The sequence below is a fragment of the Larus michahellis genome, chromosome 9 (assembly GCF_964199755.1).
Source record: "Larus michahellis chromosome 9, bLarMic1.1, whole genome shotgun sequence".
NCBI lineage: Eukaryota > Metazoa > Chordata > Aves > Charadriiformes > Laridae > Larus > Larus michahellis.
Window position 1 is genome coordinate 30,335,973 of NC_133904.1, and position 13,700 is coordinate 30,349,672.

The 13,700-nt window shown below is 45.0% G+C and overlaps 1 protein-coding gene across 4 annotated transcripts; it reads left to right on the plus strand.

Moving 5' to 3' along the window:
• Nucleotides 1–54: 54 nt before the first annotated feature.
• VGLL1 (vestigial like family member 1) lies at nt 55–13,182 on the plus strand. 4 transcript variants are annotated; one of them, XM_074599680.1, is made up of 8 exons: nt 55–1,752; nt 2,249–2,284; nt 3,823–4,245; nt 4,354–4,417; nt 5,210–5,439; nt 6,027–6,446; nt 8,536–8,595; nt 9,263–13,182. In XM_074599680.1, the coding sequence occupies exons 5-8, from the start codon at nt 5,229–5,231 to the stop codon at nt 9,301–9,303; spliced, it is 732 nt and encodes a 243-aa protein (XP_074455781.1). In that variant the 5' UTR covers nt 55–1,752; nt 2,249–2,284; nt 3,823–4,245; nt 4,354–4,417; nt 5,210–5,228; the 3' UTR covers nt 9,304–13,182. The 4 variants fall into 4 exon arrangements, with proteins under 4 accessions (XP_074455781.1, XP_074455779.1, XP_074455780.1 ...); XM_074599678.1 differs by having other exon boundaries at nt 3,823–4,417; XM_074599679.1 differs by lacking the exons at nt 2,249–2,284; nt 3,823–4,245.
• Nucleotides 13,183–13,700: the final 518 nt, after the last annotated feature.

A 13,700-nucleotide genomic window follows, 5' to 3' on the forward strand; every position in this document is an offset into this window, starting at 1 on the left:
TTCAATTTTGTTTCTTAAAGGGGTTGTGTTTTATACTACCTTTTTAATAAACAAACTCGTGAACAAAACAAGTCTTTTCTGGTTAGTTTTGAGATAATGCATTTGTCTTACTTTTTTTCCCTAGTAAAAGACACGGTAGCGTTTGGTGCCCAGTGACTTCAATTTATAAAGCCTGTGTGTTCCAGCTGGAATCCGCTGTACGTGTTGCTGGAACTGTAAGTGTTCCCAGTGGGACACTGGTATTTGTTCCCTCCTTGGGTTTGGTTTCGGACTTGGTTCTGGCTCAGTGTGTTAATGGGCCCTGTGTGAAGGGAAAAGGGGCAGGAGTGACTGCAGACACCGTAGCTGTAATTGAGATTGGGGGGGGGTGTGTGTGGTGTGTGTGTTTGTTAAGGACAAACCAGAATTTCAATTTTTATTCTTAGAAATGAAGATAATGTTTTTATTATTATTTTATTTTCTTCAAAGCTTGACACTTTGAATGCTTAAAAATCCCTGGAAACAAGTTGTTTCGATTCCTATACAACACAGGGACAGGGCTGATAAACCCATTTTAACCCAGTACTTTGAGGTGTTCACCTAGGAGCTTTAAACTCATGCCAACTAACAACTTTACGAGTGCTTTAAGTGCCCAGCCTGAGAGGAAGTTCTTGAATGTGTCTTGAAAAGCCCTAGCGGAAGAAATCTCTGCTGTATGAGAGTTTTAAAAATGGGTGTCAAAGAAGGACTGATGGAGATGTTGAGGGCACTTGCCCTGCTGACAGACTGGAATCCGGTCCGTCTCACAATGAAATTGTGTTTATGCAGAGAGTGTGTCAATAAAAGACTAAGCACCTTCCTGGGAAATGTTACAGCCTGGTAGTTAAGTTGTTCTGGGAGATGGCAGAGGGTGGATTCTTACCTCTTTAGGCAGAGGGAATTGGATTGTGCTCTCCTACTTTCTGGGTGAGTAAACAAACTCTTAAGCTACTGCAATAAAAGACATAATGCCACCAGTCTGGTGACTCTAGTTCCCCGGTGTATTTTTTCCAACTGAGACTGGCAAATTTGACCCCGTTTCAGCATTTCTGGAACGGCTGCAATTTGGTAATTTTGGTTGACTTACTACAAAAGAACCCCAAACTACCTGTTCCTTGCTACAGCCCTTGCAGGACAAGAATAATATTTTTATTTTTTGAAGATTTCTGTGAGCATTTAAACAGATCCAGCAAAGAAGAGAGGAAAATCGGTTATCCTGTTTATCTGGACTGGAGACAGGTGATATTTTCCTTCTTGTAGATGTTTGTAGTTACCCACTTAGTACTGAAAATGCTGTAACCTGGCGTAGGAAAGTCCTTTCTGATCCTGGCCGAGTTTGGTTCTCTGCCATAACTTGTTTATCATCTTCCCCTGAAGTCTTCTGAAGTCCAGACGCTGTTGTCTTTATTATGTACACATTGTCATAAAAAAAAAAAAAGGCAAAACCCAAACCCTACTTACAATCTTATTTTCCTCATTCCTGAAACCTCCTAACCTGGTTGACTTGTTGGAGTGCATTTCATGCATTCTTAGCAGATGGGCTGAAGGAAACGCCTAGTTCACTGGCAGCTAGAGGCTAGAAAGCGTGTAGGGAGTTCATGAACGCTGCTTGTCTCCTCCTGCAGTCGCTGCAGAGCGCACACAGCCTGCCGGGGGAAGGATCCCGAGCTGCTGGACGCAGCATGACCTTGGAAAATCTTACTGGAGTGACACCACTCGTGACAGTGAGTTAAGGTAGGAGAATTCGCTGAGAATTTCAACCTGTGCTCACTGGCTTTCTCAAATGTTCCCTGATTTGAAAGACACTCGGTGAAAGAGAATGCCTGCTTGTTAAATCATTGCCTAATACTTGGGAAGTGGAAAATTTTAAATTTTATTTATTTTTATTTTCTTTATTTGGGCTGTGTGAAATAGAGAACAAAGAGTTCCCTGTCTGATGCTACAGTAATGGGAAATTAATACTACTAGCGAGGGTGGGGAATGTGAAAAATGTTATAAAGTATTGTCTCTTGTGGCTCGCAGTCAACCACCTTGTCTCTTAAGCCTGTGTTGGCCGCACATCCATCCTTGTCAACCTGAAGGACAAATAACTTAGACAATTACTTGCACTATTTTGCCATAATTAACCCTTCCTGAGAGAGGTGAGCTGAGTCTGTTTCATCCTGAGCTCCACTTCTACTGTATTTTGACAAGAGACACAAATCAGAAGGATTTCTGCCTCTTTTTGCAGACTTCCTGCTGGAAGATGGAAGAATGGGAAGTTCAGGTAACCAAGACCAATCTCCAAATGCTCCAAATCTAAGTCCTGACTCTTGGGACATCAGACTCCTCATGTGCATAAGATCATCGAGAGGACTGAGATGTAACCTAGGTTATATCCAGCCTTCTTATGACTACTTGTTGAAAAGCACAAGAGGGTTTTAAGGGGAATGAGAAAAAATAGATAAATGACCAACCTTTCTTTAAAATAACGTATTATTTTTCTAGCATTGTTAACTACTGTGGTCACAATTCACACAAGCAAAACAGCTGCTGCACCCCAATAAACAGTGCTAAAGGAGCTTACAATTAATGTCACGAGCAAGTTAAGCATGTTAATAAAGCGGTACAAAGACGCAATGGCTGGCTTGCACTGAGCAAGGCACTGGAAAAATAGACCTCTGGGCCAGAGCTAACGCTTTGGAAATTGTATGTTGCTGTGCAGTGGTGGAGCAGAGTGGGAAGAGCTGGCTTGCTGTTGAGATGGCCCGATGTAGTCCTTTCTCAGGCCGTACGGTCACTGAGAAAGCAGAGTTTTCACTACCTGCTTTGAATTTTCCATGGCAAGCGTTGGCCTCCAGCTGAGCAACCAGAAAGTTTCTTAAGCTAAACAGCAGGGTGCTTTCTGAAACAAGAGTGGGCAAAAATAGTGTCTCTTCCTGGGCTTGAAGTTGTTTCAGTTGTTTGGCTGTGATGTGCTGGTTCCTGCTCCCCTCATCTGCCTTGGGAAGGTGCCTGTAAATCCAGGAGGGAAGGGGTTTTTGGTTTAAGTTTCAGCGTTTGGGAAAGTTTGGTCAGTTTTAAAGTTCTGAAAGACGGTCTTCTGAATCAGATGGCTGTTACAGAGCATCCCCTTGAATTTCCTAACTGGTGACCAACCTGTACCTGTCCCATCCCCACCGCTGTGATGAGGTGGGCCAGAGGTTGGAGCTGGGGAAAGAATGCAAGAAGGACAAAGCAATAGAAATGCTAAGATGAGGACAGAGGAACTCTTGAGTTTGAACATAAATTGGTGGTTGATGACAGGGGACTAGGGCTAGCTGAGCGAGGGGTCGTGAAGAGAGAACGCAACAGAGAAACAGGTAGAGCTAACAAGCAAAACTAGACGTAGAAGCAGATGATAAACATGGACAAGAATTTTGTAAATGAAGGCTTAAGATTAAAAAGGGAGATGGATTATGGCTGGATAACCTTAATCCTCATATTTCTTAATGTCTGAATACTTGGCTTTGCAGCCTGGACAGTCTTTTCATGTGTAAGAAACAGGGACCGTTTGGAGGCAGCCTTTGCAGATACTTCAGAATACCCTTCGAGACACAGATGAATGCAATGTTTATTGGGAAGCTTCTCAGCATTGGAGGGTTTATGATTAGAAAAGAAATCAGATAAATGTATTGGAATAGCTTAAGCAACGCTGTGTATTGCAGGGTTAGTTGGATGGAAACACAAATCTAATGATTCATTACGTTTTGCGTGATACAACTGGCTATCGGCCGAAGGATTCCCCGCTCTCTGAAAAATAACAGCCTTCTTTTTGCTACCAAGGTAAATCAATTATGCTGTGCGGCGTGATGAGCTGACAGTGAGACTGGAAAATTGAATAGAACCAGCAGGCCCTTCTCACTGCATTCGCAGCCTGAGCATTGCTAAATCTGATTTTGATTACAGCAGAAAATATGAGGTCTGGTTGTAGAACTAGCTCCCCTGCGGCCAGAAACTGCACAAATGCATAAAAACGACGCTTCACCAGGGCAAGCAGTGACATTCCTTGTCCTACTCTTACCATATCTGGCAGCAGAGATTTTTAAGGAGAACAAAAAGGAGTCTTACAGTCTTCTGTTGACTTCCTGCAAACTATTTTAGAGTTATTCCGGCCTTAAATCTGTAACTTCTGGTTGAGCTACAGTGTGTGTTTTAGCAGTCTTGCTACCAAAGCTTTAAGCAACTGGCAGGCCCATCACGTTCTAGGTAAGTTGTTTCAACCAAAAAAAGTTGTTTTGTTTGGTGGTTTTTTTTATTTGAATTTGCCATAATATGAATTTCCAATAATTTAATCTGAGTGTCTTTTTCTAACAGGTGAAACAACTAATTACTCTCAGAAGTCGTCTTCTTGTGGAGGTCTGTGCTGACAGTGACCAAGGTACTTTGAACTTCACCTTATCGAATGTTGTTATTATTTTAAGTTCCAGTGAGGTTTTTCTTTGATTTGTTTTTTCACTCTATCAGTGTGGGTTTGGAACAATGCAAAAACCAGAATTGGACAAAGCATTTCGATAAGTTCACCCTGAACTTTATCCAGGGCTAATGCCACCTCTGGATTATTTGTCCCAGTGCTTCAGTTCTTTTAGCACAGTTCCATCCTCGGGGCACGTTTGCACAGCGCTGGGCCCTACGCCCAGGGTTATGGAGACGGATGAGGGCAAAGTGAGAAATGACAGCTGGTGAATAGATGTGCCCCTTTTATTTTTCAGTAGAGCCGATGCGATGGCATTGACAGGTATCTCATACAAGGTCTGTATCCATCAGAGCCTTTTTGAGCCATTCACAGCTTTAAAGATGCAATATCCCTTACTAATGTCGCATCTTGTACGGTTATATCAAACTTAGAGTTCTCCGGCAAAAGATACTGCTGTGAAGGAGTTAAAGATAAATAGGACTCAATTTGTCTGCTTGGGAGAAAGGGGCTCCCATCACATTCTGAGAAATGCAATGCATGTTTATTGAAAGTTTTCTCTTTTTGTTTTATATCTACTAAGGAAATCTGAAAAGAAACGGGCCATGGAAGAAGCAGAAATCCAGATAAAAAATCTAATCTTAACAGTTCTTCTGGCCCTACCAGTTTCAGGAGGAAGACGGGCCCACCACTCCCTGTGCACTTTAAGTGGAATAGTATTTCTTTGACCGATCTGGGTTTTGTTTTTTTTTTTGGCAGGGGCTGTTGGTTATTGAAAATGGAAGACACCAGTAAGCTCTCTCCAAAGCCGTGTAAAAGCAAAGAACCCGTGAAAACAGAATGGGGGTCTCAGAGTGTTGTATTTACGTATTTCCAAGGGGATATTAACAGCGTGGTAGATGAGCATTTTTCTAGAGCTCTGAGCAATGCCAAGAACCCACAAGACCTGAGCACAAAGCACAAGGGCGAGACTGTTGTCCTGAAGAACGGTGAGCCGCTTTCTGTGCCTGAGCGTGGTGGTAGACAGGGGTGACTAGCTTTCACTAAGGAATGTAAGATGCAGCGTACTTAAATTTGGAATTGTGAGCAAACAGAAAGCAAGAAAATCACACTTGTAAAGCCCTGGATAATGTAGCTGGGACTTCCTGGGTAAATCCCTGTGCTTGCTGGGATGCTTCCCAAGCTCTCCATGGGCCTGTTGGCAGGACCAGGTCCTCATTTTCCAACCGTGAGCCTCCATCACTGTCAGATGATGCATTAAGTGCATTATGTCTTAATTTGTTGTCTTTGCAAAAATATATTTGTCTAACCTTGCAATTATTAAAACCGTGCCTGTGCTAGTGGCCTGTAAGAAAGCCTGTGTAATATTTATTTGAAAGTATTGGTGGTGGTGGTATAGTCCACTTTTAGTATGAATTTGTTGTTGATTTTTACAATAAGCAGTACCAAAGCAAGTATCTATGTCTTTAAAAATGAGTATGCAATCCAGTAGCATTACCTTAGAAGTCCGTTGGAATTTGCCTTGGAAAAAAATAAGAATTGGTGAGACTTCAGATGCTTTCTTTCTCTTTTTAAGTAGATAGCATGTCTCCCCATCAGTGGAATTTCTCTTCACATTGCTCCAAACCATATCCATCATCTTCTGCTACAAGCATGTCAAATTCTGGTCTGAATTTTTCTGCTGCTGGTATGGCAGGCCAATACCAGCCATCAGCTCCACGGAGTCATCCAACTCAGCCTGCAGATTTATGGCCCTTCCCTTCCATCGGGACTCCCAGTTTTACCAGTTCGGTATATCATCATGCCTTGCCTGACCTGCATGCGGTAGATGAACCGATCTCTGACAGGAAATACGGTTCTCTTCTTGGTCTTCTGCAACAGGAAAGGTGCCTGACATCCATGCAAGAATGTACCGTGAAGCAACACTCAAGTTCTGCTTGTATGACTGGACCTGCTAGGTTACAAAATATAAGCCAAAGTTCAGCTCCTGGGGGAGGTAAGGAAATATTTACTATCACTTTATCCTTTGATGGCATCTTATGTAAAGAGACAAAATAATACAGCTTGTTCCTAAGGTTCTTGAATTGGAGCCATCTTCAGCCCAGCTCATAGAAGTTTTCTTCAATAGTTGATCCATACCGTGGTACTTGGGATTGGTTAGCTAGCTAGTATGGCTTAATCAAAACTACGCGTTGCCCACTTGCACAATATTTTACCTTCTGGCTGACACTAGGGGATTATTTTAAGTGAATATAAACATTATCCACGGTGCCATCAGGATCTCTACCTTACAGGTAGTAGGTATGAGCAGATGCTCCTTATAGGTAGTAGGTAGAGCAGGTGCTCCTGTACTATGACCAGAAGAGGGTGGCCAGGAAAGAGCCCTGAGTGCCCTATCTTGCTGTGTTAACGATACTCTGAATAAAGGGTGGGGAAACTGCAGCCCTTACCAGAAAGGCCGGGGATTTCTTTCCCTCCCCAGTCTCTGTCTGTAGCTGGGAGGACTAGTCAGAAGGGGCTGGCAGGCCAGCCTCGCCTTATCTCCCAGCTAATTCCTGCCTTCCACGAAGCACTGCTGCCCTGCGTGTGGAAGGCTGCGATTGCTCTGCAACCCCTAATGCAATCCACGCAGGAGCGATGATTGTTGCTTATTTATTATTAACGATTAGTAGGAATCCCAGTCCTATGTACTGCCAGCACACGGAGAACGATGGCTGGTGACTGAAGTCCATTTCCTGGGAGGTGACATCCCCACAGCATCTGGGACTGCTGGATGAAATTGCTCCCTTGTGAGTAATTGCTACCTTGAGCAGCTCTCTGGGGTCAGGCTGCCTGGCCCTGGTGCGCTGTTGGGGTACGCCTGCGTTGCCATTCTTGGGCGTCACCTGCATCGTCAGCTTGGCACTGGCCTCCAAGAAAAATGGGTTGTGAAATTGTTTAGGGAGTCTGCTGGAAAAATAGAGCGCTTCCTACCTGGTGCTTCTAGATAAAAAGGACCGGGCGTGTGAAGAAGTGATCTTGAGCCTTAGGTTTTCAAAAATAACCAGCTGTGAAATACCTACTGGTTACCCAGTTCCTAATCTGCGTCCGCAGGAATTTGGCAGAACATTGGTGCTAAAACTGCTGGTTATATCTGCAGCCTTATCCTTTTTGGAGGCTACACCAGCGCTATGTTGTTATGAGGACCCCAGCTGTAGGTGTTTTGCTAACTTTTTCTTGCTAGAGCGTTCAATGCTTTCTGTGTATGGAAAAGGGAGAGTGTGTATGTTTTTAGCTGGAATATAGACCTCCTGCTCCTGATATAATAGATGGATGTAGCTGAGACCGCAAGTATGAATTGCACCCTAGACTTTTTGCAGCTAGTAAACAACGGTCTAATTACTTTGAAGACTCTGTCTGCACTTCTAGGATTTAATTTAAGAACAAGGTTAGGTGCCCTCTTCCCCCAAGGGGGCAATGTCAGCCTACCAAGGCTTGGGAGCCCAAGGAACCGACGCCTCCAAAAAAGGAGATGTTTCATGAAACTAGCCTTGGGATCGAAAAAGGGAAGCAGCGCTAACGACTTCTGTTCAAAATTTCAGAAAGAAAATGACTGGGGGGAAAACTGAAGAGGAAATTAAACAGCTCGATGTTCCCCAACCACCGCAAATTAAAGCTTTTTCTTTCAGGATGTTTACAGGGCCTCTCTGAATATTCGGGGAGCCTCGTAACACCCTATGTGTAACGCTGTGCATGTGCTTATCAAGCAACCCAAAAAAGAAGAGATAAGAAATGACTGGCCCATGTTCACAGGGAGTGTTTGGCAAGTCCCTAGGATGTGTGCATCTAGGCTGGCTGTGGGAGTCCCCGTTTCTTGGCGCTATCTGTTAAATGTACTTCTTGTTGCGCTGTGTCATGTTTAAGAACAGCTGATATTTATATTTATGGAAGTATATATTGCTGTGCCAGACAGCACAGAGCTCCCCAGCACCTGTGCTATAAGCTGGGCTGCAAAAGCACAAGGTTTCTTTAGGAACTGCTGCCTACTTTTAGCTTTATGTTGAATCTCTGCTCATCTCCGGTATTTTATTTTTTTTTTTTTTAAGAGAGGAAAGCAAGCTCTTACCAAGGCTCAGAAAATCCCAGCGTAAGCCATGCCGCTGCAGGTGAGTAATGAAACCAGCAGGTTTGGACCGAATTAATAATCACGTATGAAGGATAGCTGCCTTGCTTATGCACGCAGAATTAAAGATGCTTTCTTGCTTGCTTCCAGACTGTATTTCAAAAGCTTGCTTTTCCCCCAGATATACGCGCCATCTCCCATAACTACGTTAACAGAGAAGAGGGTAAAATGAGATATGTGATCTTTTCACTCCGTCTGCCTTGGGTTTTGTGGTCCTACCATCAGCTTGCCGCTTTGCAATGCCTATTTTGGGCTGGCTGTCTAAATTTCAGATCCCGGAAAGATAGGACACCCCTTGCTTTGTAGCTCAAGCACCCGGCTTCAGGCTGAGGTCCCCGTGGGACCTGTGTGCTCGTGTCGCTGCAGTTCTCACCGACAAACCCACCACGCTGCTAGCGGCGTCGTTCTAAGAAATTATTCCCAAAGTATTCAGGCTTCCGTATTTTTGTTAGCCTCTTGAGACTGCGTCACACCCTGATGTTGGTTCTTCGATGTGCAATATTTTGGGGATGCTTTGGAGGGGTCATTCAGGTTATTCTAGTAAGGGCCCTCTTGCATCAGACCCAAAGGTGCAATGCTGTTTGCACAACGTCTTAGGAGATTGCATGGACTATGCTGTTTGACGGTCCTGATGCTGCTGTGTCTTTCAGGTATTCAGATTCACAACAGAAGACGAGATTTGTACTTTTAGCAACTGGATGTTTCTACTTTATTCTGAAAGAGAAAGTTCCGGCCGTGAACTTTTTATTATTTGCAACTGTGAATCAGGAAGACATGAACTGCAGATATTCTGCGCTTTTTCTCTCAGCTGGAAGAATAGATGTGCTACTTGGGGAATGAAAAATCATCTTTTTCTATTCAGTAAATAATTTCTAATAGCTGCGGTATTAAACCTGAGAGTATGTTTGTTGTGAAAAAATACTGTCTACTTAAGGCGTTTCATGGAGCCCTCTTGAAAGGACCCAGCACTTTTTTAATCTTTCTGTGTTTATTCATTTATTAGTTATCTCTTGGTAAGAAGCACGATTCTTATCAACACAGTTGATAACTGATAAATGCAGGGATGCAGTTAGTGTAAATTCAGTGCTGCAGCTTCTTAGCTTGATTTGATATCTCCATATTGTTCAAAATAGTCTTAGACCGTGGGCAAGAGGCTTCAAGACAAGCACGGGTCAGCAAAGCACGTTATCGTATTTATTTTTTGGAAGTACAGTAATTTGTAACCATACTTGCAATTCACAGGGACATCCTTCAGAAGCCATATAATATGCATATGCCCGAAGGCTCTGTTTTGCCCTCCCGTAATGTATAATCATCCTTTTGAAAACAGTGAACTAACAGTAGATCTGGGAGGAAATCTGCATCCTCGTTGGATGCAATTAAAATACCATTGAGCAGAAAGGCGGAGGTGGCGATGGTATATTTTCCCAGCCTCTCTGCGGGCGTAAAAGGTTCTTTTTCTAAATAAACCCTGTGGGGATGGATTTTAAATGATTGAGCTTGAAGGACTTGGCCACCTGAACAAGCGAAAACCAATCCCTCCATGGCAGCTGCATCCCACAGACGGAGAGCGGCTGAACCGGGGGTGGGTGGTCCCGATGCTCCTCCCCGCAGCAGAACGGCAGCCGTGAACCGGCCATCGGTACCGCGCAGTCAGATCCCCCCTCGCTTCACCACTCGCCCGGGGCAAATAGAATTCCTGAAGCTTCTGCGGGTAAAACCTCCTGTGGCTGGTGTTGAGGTTCGTGTATGTAATCCCTGCAGCAAGAGAGACTGCTTAGCCTTTAGTGTCAATCCCGAGGATAAAAAAGATTTGTGTTTATGTTTTCCTTCTTCATTAGCTATACATTAATTTAATATAAAGGAGCACGATTAATTTCCTGGCAGCTTTATGCATTTGCTGAAGGAAATTTGACCGTTTTTGCTCCTAGAGCTTGTGATTTTGTAGGAGAAATCCTCAGCTGGTATAAAGTGTTTGCGGCTCTGTTTGTGCCACGTATCTATGCTGCCACTGAATCTCCTTCAGTTATAACATCCTGCATAATTTTATAAGTAATTTGAGTTCAGCAACTTTCGATGTTTATGCTACTGATTCAAAAAGAAAAATTAAAAAAAAAAAATCCCGGTTTGTGTGATAGAAGTCTGCTCTAGCCATATACATGGGTTAGACCAACCTGAGATCACATGCGAGGGGAACTGTTTTAACTAAATTAATAAAGGGTAGACCAACATCCTGTCTCTTGATAGACGAGCACTGACAAATCACTCATTTTTACTATTTCTACACAACTGCCTTTCTGCTCTTTCAGCTTTAGGAATACTTACCCAAGTACTTTTCTTCTGTCATCCCAAATCACTTAATTCCCTGATTTTTAAGACCACGTGGTAATATAATCTGCCTTCCTTCATGGGCCGAAGCAGAGATTTCCAAGCTGTGCTCCGTACATGTGTCTTACTGGCGTGTGTTGTAATTCCAGTGAAGTTATTGCTTCAGAATAGTGAAATACTACTTTTCTCTCCCTCTGCCCTCCCTCCTAAAAGAAAATGCTTAAATAATTCTGTCTAAGGTCAGAAAATGTGTGTGACAGTATATTTAAATGCTCTTAAAAGGTAGTGTTTCTTGGAACAGTTTGGTCCAGTGCGTGTCACAGCTGGGAATATTCAAGGTGACTTATAAAGCCCATGTTTCTGGTGAATCAACCAAGTGGGGTCGGACAGTGCTGGGGGAGGAAAACACTTCGTTTTTAAATGCATGTCACTTAATGGAAGGACACAAGGTGGAACTGCCTTGACATGGTAACGCTTTGAGCCACTGCAAGGTTTGGCAAGGCCGTGTCCTCACCATCTGACCTGGGGAAAAGGAGCAAGCGCTGGGGCAGCCTGAGGGAGGGTGTCTTACCCCGGTCCCCCTTCTCCTGGGCAGATGGGTGCATGTTCCCCTCCCCGGCTGCGGGAAGGACGATGGTCCCGGGGTGCAGGGCTGGGGACAGAGGCTCTGCTGCTCCGCCGTTTGGTCTCACACCACCCGACCGGAGCGTGCCTGGCTTTGTGGGCGTCTTAATAATCAATGCAGTTAACCCAGCAGCGCAATTTGCCTTTAATCACTTAGTATGAATAGAGGCGTGAGCATTGCACAGCAGTTCCCTGCATTAGGAAGGCTTTTATATATATATAAGAAATATATACACATATATCTATTCCTCTACATATTGTTTGTCCAGAGTGGAGCGTTTCTTGCTTTCCCACTCAGGCTAATGCCGCATTCCTGATGCTGCCGTCACGCTCCGGTGCCGGCGCCTTCATTCCCATGCAGGACGTGCGCTCCCTCGCTCGGAAGGACTTGGCAGACGGCGCCCGGCATTCAGCAGCTGCCATCTGGTACTTCCCACGGTTATTTTCGGTTCCTCCTCTGAATGCAGCAATCACGGTGGTGACGGGAGGAGAAGGGATGCGGGATGGACCTGTTTCAACAGCTTCCGCCTCCCCCGGTGCTAGCGCACCTCTGCGGAGACCGCTCCGAAGGACAGAAGGACAAACGTGGGCCGGGTGTTACATTTTCTGGTAATTTACTGACCCTGTGGGAAAATGCTGTTTGCCTTCGTTTGGGTGCCATTTCTAAAGCTTTAGCGCAGGAATAACTTCTTTGCACGCGTGGTTTTTCTCTCGGCTTTTTCTGATGGGCAGATGAGATGCAAAGAGCCCCGTGCGGAGATTTAGGCAGAGAAAAACACACAAGTGCTTGGCATGCCTGCCCTGGGAGGAGGTTGGGGCTTCTTTTCTTTTTTTTTAATAGGCTGTAGGAACCGTTGTACATGTTGCACCGGGCACCTCTCGGACACAGGCATTTTCTTCCGTGCCCTCTCGCACGGGGTGGCCCTGGTCCAGCTCCTCCTCTGATGGGCAGATAAAGCTCGTGGGTGGCTGGGAGCAGCAGCGGAGCTGGCTTAGCCGCTCCACCCCATTTTAGTCATTCATTAGCAGCGTTAAAAATAGTCCCGGACTGTAAGGACAAACAAGAGAGATTCTTTTGCCATTAAAGAAAAACCTAAGGGTTTAAAAAAAAAAAAAAAAAAAAAAAAAGGCAGGCGGGAAGGCAAGAATGCTACAGGGTAACTCAACCACAGTTTCTATGGCCTCTTCTGGGCGTTCGTTGCCTCTCTTCCCCATCAGCCTAAGCATTTTACTTGACGCCAGTCTAGTTCCAAAATGTCCCAGAAGCGTGACGGAGGTGTGACGGTGTGTTTGCATTTCTTATTCCTAATTTTGGATGAGGAGCTGAAAGAAACAGAAATTCTCCCGTGCTCACTCGGGCTGGAGGTGGCGGCCCTTTGCTGGGGAGCTGGGCTGTCCCTGGGAGAGGGCTGGCCGGCCCCAGCCGAGGGGACAACCACCAGCTGGCGGTGATGCCAACAGCGATGCCGCCTGGGAAAATGGTCACGGCTGGTGGCCCTTACCCTGGAGCTGATGTCCCTCATCCCTTTCGGAGCAGGGAACCCAAGCGGTTGTTGCTTTTCTTTTTGTTCAGGTGTCAATTAATTTCATAGAATCACAGAATCGCCTAGGTTGGGAGGGACCTTTCAGATCATCTAGTCCAACCATCAACCTCACACTGACAAAACCCATCAGTAAAGATTTGCCCCGTCACCAGTGAGAAGGGGACACCTTGTCAACCCCTGTGGCACGCAGCCCTTGGTAAACACTCGCTCATCACTGGAATTTTTGACCGTCTTGTGGTTTTTAACCCTCTTTTCTGGTAGGCTCTGCCAAGTGGGACAGTCCTGCTCCTGCTGGGCGGCTTGGAGTGGCACGGCAAGGCGGAGATCTGGCCAGAGCAGGGCAGTTGTCTGAACTCTGTGATCTGTGCCCTGCGCAATGCTGCGAAGGTCAGGAAATAGCGTCAAAATTCCTTTTTTTTTTATTTTTAAAATAAAAAATAATCTCAAAGGTGGTTCATGTGGGAAAGTTCTCAAAGCATTGAAGAAAGCTAGTGGGTTTGGGTGAGACGAGTGGATTCATGGCATCTTTCCCCCTAGAGAAGAGCAGAAGCGTGGGTGGGAAAGAGCTTGCCATCCGAGCAGAGAGGCTCTC

Coding starts and splice junctions, on each gene's coding strand:
- VGLL1 (XM_074599678.1), top strand. CDS start 5,229: ATGGAAGACACCAGTAAGCTCTCTCCAAAGCCGTGTAAAAGCAAAGAA. Junction 6,447..8,535: donor AAGTTCAGCTCCTGGGGGAG/GTAAGGAAATAT, acceptor TTTTTTTTTAAG/AGAGGAAAGCAAGCTCTTAC. Junction 8,596..9,262: donor CGTAAGCCATGCCGCTGCAG/GTGAGTAATGAA, acceptor TGTGTCTTTCAG/GTATTCAGATTCACAACAGA.